Source organism: Xenopus laevis, chromosome 7L (assembly GCF_017654675.1).
Source record: "Xenopus laevis strain J_2021 chromosome 7L, Xenopus_laevis_v10.1, whole genome shotgun sequence".
NCBI lineage: Eukaryota > Metazoa > Chordata > Amphibia > Anura > Pipidae > Xenopus > Xenopus laevis.
Genome location: NC_054383.1, coordinates 128,261,933 through 128,267,702, shown reverse-complemented (window position 1 = coordinate 128,267,702; position 5,770 = coordinate 128,261,933). Strand labels below are relative to the sequence as shown.

The following is a 5,770-nucleotide window of genomic DNA, read 5'->3' as shown; positions in this document are numbered from 1 at the left end:
CAGTACAATATATAAGTAATACGCTTGACACAGAACTTTTTTTTTTGGCTTTAACTCCTATCTGATTATTTTTTAGATAATAACAGTTTTAACTGTCCATGGGAAAAAGAGTCATGTGTTCTGCATATCAAAGTACTAATCTGTATCTACAGAAGCTTACTGATAGGTCATTCAAATTGCAGAAACCATTCAGAATTATAAACTTCTCTATTTTCTGTCAAATCTAATGTAGGGCAGTTTTCAGGTGTAGGACAGAGAAGATATTTAGAACCCCAACATAATAGGGGCCCAACGGTGGAGAATAAAAAGATGATAGTACAAAGAACATGCTGTATGATATCACATACACAAATGTAAGTAATGTAGGAAGAAATCAGGACTTACAGGACATGAAAGAAAGTTTAAATATATGTATTGTGAATTCAAAGTTTTGGTCTAAACCAAACCTTTATCAAAATAACAAACTCATACCAAGTTTAGGTGAGGGGGAATGAAATAAAGCAGGAGATGACGGGACCTAGGGGCGGAAGCAGAGAGGGATGTGATGTCAGTAGAAGAAGAAGTTAATTTCCTTATCATCTGAGCAGGTAGAAACATTCCACCCACCATCCCCAATTTTGAATATTTTGCAAATATCTTTATGTTTTTAAATGTATTTATTACTGAATATGGTTTTTTTCATTGAATGTGCTGTTACTTTATGGTTTCTGTATCTGTATACAGTAAAATTGTTAGAGTCTGTATTGTATTAATTTATGTTAAATGAATGATGTCAAATGATTGTCAGGAAGGATTTTTTTTACCCCTTGAAACATAAATGACACTAGCTTTGGGCTGGGTTTTTGCCTTCCTTTAAAGGGCATGTAAAGTCTAAAATAGAATAAGGCTAGAAATACTGTATTTTGTATACTAAATATAAACATGAACTTACTGCACCACAAGCCTAATCAAACAAATAATTTATGCTTTCAAAGTTGGCTACAGGGGGTCACCATCTTGTAACTTTGTTAAACATCTTTGCAAGACTAAGACTGTGCACATGCTCAGTGTGGTCTGAGCTGCTTAGGGATCATCATAAACAAAGCTGCTTGAGTTCTGCATGGCTAGGAAGTAAGGCGGGGGCTCCCCCTGCTGTTCATAAGTATGATTGTTTCCCTGCTCAGCAGTTAGGGACCGTCTGACAATTTCTATCCACAGCAGTAAATGAAGGGAGAATTTCACTGCATAGTCAGGTTTCTTATAAAAACAGTGCACATTTTTTAATTAAAGTATATTGGAGATAGGTTTCTTTTTCATTAAAGAAAGTAAAAATGGGATTTTATTTTTTTGCCTTTACATGCCCTTTAAATCAAAACAGTGCACATATGATATATATATTTTAAGTTTTATGTGTTACAGCAGTGGTAGGACCTTGCCAGAGTACTACACATGTAAATTTTAGAATATTGCCTCGGTATAAGTTGGTAATGTCCTATTTATTTGATTATTTAAAAAAAAATGTTGTGGCCATTTTACACCTGTCTCTGTCTCCTGATTTCATTACTGGTTGAGCAAATTGAATTCATCCCAGAGGCTATTAAATTCATTCTAAGTCACATTCTAAGTCACCAGCTGCCCCTATGTCACATGACATGGGGCAGCTGGGAAACTGACAAAATGTCTAGCCCCATGTCAGATTTCAAAATTGAATATAAAAAAATCTGTTTGCTCTTTTGAGAAATGGATTTCAGTGCAGAATTCTGCTGGATCAGCACTATTAAATGATTCATTTTGAAATTTTTTTTTTCCCATGACAGTATCCCTTTAAGGATCCGGTTCCTAGTTGGGACCTGTACCTGGTGCTAAATAGTCTGTGTGGTCCTCCATTTGAACCTCTAGATCAGATGAACATTAAGCTCCTTTCGTGGAAAGTATCTTTCCTCTTGGCAATCACTTCAGCTAGAAGGGTGTCTGAGCTCAGTGTATTATCTATGGAGAAAACCCTATCTTAAAGGGCACCTATAACAGTCAATATCAAACACATATTAACAATCTGACCAGTAGAACCTAAACATGTTTAATCAAACTACATATATAGTTTTTTGAAAAAAACTGCAGGTTTTAAAAAAATCCCGTACTTTGTCAAATGGGTTCTTTCACTGAGGGAGTCCATACTGAGACTATAACAGAGACTATAACATGCAAATTTCAGGAGCATGCTCAGATTGTAGCATTGCCTTGAGTATTCTACCCAGAATGCCTAGCTTTAGTAAACTCCTCCACTAGAAGTATCAGAATATTTCCCTATCTTGTCCACTGCTGGTGATGTTATTATGCAAATGAAGGGCACACACTAACTTCCACAAGGTGGCAACACTACTGTACAGCAGCTAACACAGAGGTTTGGCTGATTTGAAAATAGCTTAGAAGGGTTGATAAGCAATCAAGGAATTTCAACTGAGCATGTGCGAGATTTCAGAGCTACAGTTGGCTGGGAAGATATAGGTAGGAGGAGCCAGTGAAATCCAAGATGTCTGCCTCAGCTAGAACTGCAGTGGAGATAGGGGAGATCTTGCAGAGGTATATCTGATGATTTACATTACATTACAAACAATTCTAACTGTTTTAAAAATTGGATTTCTTGAACTTTCACATGGTTCAGTTCTCAGTTTTGGATAGAAGCTGATGCACCACAAACATTTTGTTTATTTTGGTTATACTAAACATGCAATGGCATTTAACATACGGAAGTAAAGCTGACATGAGCAGTGTCACTCTAATAACATTTAAAGGGGTTGTTGACCTTTTAGTTAATTTTTAGCGTGATGTAGATAGTGATATTCTGAGACAATCTGTATTTGATTTAATTTTTTATTATATGTGGCTTTTGAGTTATTTAACTTTTTATTCAGCAGTTGAGAGCAATTTCAGCAATCTGGTTGCCAGGGTCCAATTTAACCTAGCAACCATGCACTGATTGGAATAAGAGACTGGAATATGAACAAGAGAGGCCTGAACAGAAAGATGAGTAATAAAAAGTAGCAATAACAATAAATGTGCAGCTTTACACAGCATTTGTTTTTTAGATGGGACCAGTGACCCCCATTTGAAAGCTGGAAAGAATATGAAAAAGAATGCAAATAATTCTAAAACTACAAAAAATATATAATGAAGACATTTCTACGACATACTAAAAGTTAACTTAAAGGTGAACTGGCCTTTTAAGAATGAAGATATAATGATCCGGGATAGACAAGCTACATAGTTAGTATAGGTATGGGTAGATAGAATTTAATTAAAAGTAGGGAGGGGTGTACCGTATATACTCGAGTATAAGCCGAGTTTTTCAGCCCCCAAAATATGCTGAAAAACTCTACCTCGGCTTATACTCGGGTCAAGCGCAAAAACGGTTGCCGGCATCTAAGAATAGTCGCCGGCGCCTAAGAATAGTCGTCGACGTCCAAGAATAGTCGCCGGCATCCAAAAACAAGATGCCGGCACCTCCAATGGGAGCAGAAACCCTCAATTTTTTGATTGAAACTTACCAGAAGCTGCTGCATTTCTCACCCTAGGCTTATACTCGAGTCAATAAGCTCTCCCAGTTTTTGGAGGTAAAATTAGGTACCTCGGCTTATACTCGGGACGGCTTATACTCGAGTATATACGGTATGTATGTATGCTGGGTTTTCATTTGGAGAGGTTGAACTTGATGGACTTTGTCTTTTTTCAACCCAATTTAACTATGTAACTATGTAACTATGTATTTATCAGGAATCAAATGCAGCAGAAGCACTTTTGTATAACTGACATTGTATGACATCATGCATGGCATGGCACCAGTTCAATTCCTACACCAGCGTTGTCATGTGCTTCAAGAGGGTCTTCTTTCTCTTCTCTGAATGCGCTTTCTAGAAGAAATGGGATTGACTTCCTTAGAGATATTTTAAAGTCCCGGCCAACAAAGACATAAATCATTGGATTGAGACAACTGTTAAAGATAGCCAAGCTTTCTGCAACATTAGACATTATATTAGCAAATACACTGTTAATATCAACTTCTATAAAATCAAGGAGATGTAACAAATGAAAAAAAAATGAGCAGCAAAAGAAACAAAGGACAGTTGCCACTATGGTCTTGAAAGTTCGACTTGACCCAAGTCGTTTGCTGCTTTTTCTAATCCAGAATGCAATGAGCCCATAGCAAACAAGGATGATGGAAAATGGGATCAGGAACATTGATATCAAATTGGTGAATGACATAACTGTGCGCCTGAGATGAAATGTCTGGCTATCAAAGGAAGTGTTTTTCCAGGCTGCATACGTTTGTCCACAATAAGTAATATTACTGTCTGGGATATGCCCAGTATCATAAAAAACAAGATAAGGAGAGCTGAGAGTCAACGAAAAGAGCCAGATTATCACAGAGATGTTCTTAGCTAACTTTACAGATCTATGATTTTTTGACCATACAGGGCACAGAACAGAGGTGCAACGATCCACACTGATGGCCATTAAGAAAAAGATACTGACTTGCATGTTTAGGTGAAAGCTAGTACACACGACTTTGCACATTATCTGCCCGAAGTGCCAGTGGTAATCCAGTGCCCAAGATAATATTTGGAAAGGAAGAAAAAGACAGAAAGAAAAGTCTGCAATGCCGAGGTTAAGAAACCAAATGGTATTAACCGTCTTTTTCATTCGGAATCCAGTGATCCATATGACCAGCCCATTGCCCACTGTTCCCAAAATAAATATTATGCTGCAAAACATGCCATTTAATATATAATTCAAATGGGAAATTTTATTGTAAAATTCCTCATCTGTGTAGCTGGTAGGGGAAGAGGTGGTGAAGTTAAGAGACTGCCTGGACTCCATTTTCAGTGCCAACCTGTAAAATGCAGAAATACAGTAATTATAAGGAGCCATTAAATGTTATTGGACAGTACTGGAAACTTAAACGTGAATTAAAATGAGTTCCAACATCAATTTATGTTTCAAACATCTGAATGATCGGGCTAACATCTTATTTTGGTGGAAAAACATGCTAAAGTACTGAAGGGGTACTCTATATTCAAATTTGTAAGAGATACAGAAGTGCCAGGACTACATGTTCTGGGGACAAAGCTTGTTGTAATTTCTAAGCTAAAGCAGCACAAACTGCTGTACATCTCCAACATTTAATGCACAATCTATAAGAAACAATTATTTCAGAAATGTCAGAGCTGTATTTTTGGGTTGCTCTAGCTTAGTAAATGCATACATTTTGACAAAACAAAATGCCATCCCCAGCAATGTACATGGAGATTCTGCATATTTTTAATTTGAGGGTTTATGTTAATCCACAAGTGTGATGTCGGTCCCAGCAATTTCCCTGCAGTAAGTTGCCTGTTAAATCATTATCACTAAGGGCAATTGCATCAAAATATACTCCTTGCACTTCTGCCACTCAGCTCTTCTGGCCTTCCAATACAAATTGAATGGTGCTGCATCTGTTGACATAGAGAAGCCCTGGAGCAGTGTTCCCTCTAATTCCACCTTGGCCATGTGCACAAAACATTCTTTTGTTCTTTGCTCGGATGAGTAGTAAAACGTCTTCATTGATTACTCAGCAAGTCCAGTTGTTTTTAGATTGACCTATATTAGATATTTTGTTCTTTGTGCACACCACAATGTGTTGTGTGCACAGGCCTTAAAATGTGTGTGCTCATTCACATGTAGTGATGGGCGAATTTCGCTGCCAGCGAATAAATTCGCGAAACGCCCGCAAAAATTCGCGGCAAAAATTTTTTTT

General features: G+C 37.3%; 1 protein-coding gene across 1 annotated transcript; it reads right to left on the bottom strand.

The window, feature by feature from the left end:
• Positions 1 to 3,699: 3,699 nt before the first annotated feature.
• On the bottom strand, positions 3,700 to 4,859 carry LOC108695935 (formyl peptide receptor-related sequence 4). The gene has a single exon (XM_018224883.2). The coding sequence runs from the start codon at positions 4,852 to 4,854 to the stop codon at positions 3,799 to 3,801; it is 1,056 nt and encodes a 351-aa protein (XP_018080372.1). The 5' UTR covers positions 4,855 to 4,859; the 3' UTR covers positions 3,700 to 3,798.
• Between the last annotated feature and the right edge of the window lie 911 nt (positions 4,860 to 5,770).

Excerpts from the sequence above, each read along its gene's own strand:
- LOC108695935 (XM_018224883.2), bottom strand. The coding sequence starts at position 4,854 with ATGGAGTCCAGGCAGTCTCTTAACTTCACCACCTCTTCCCCTACCAGC.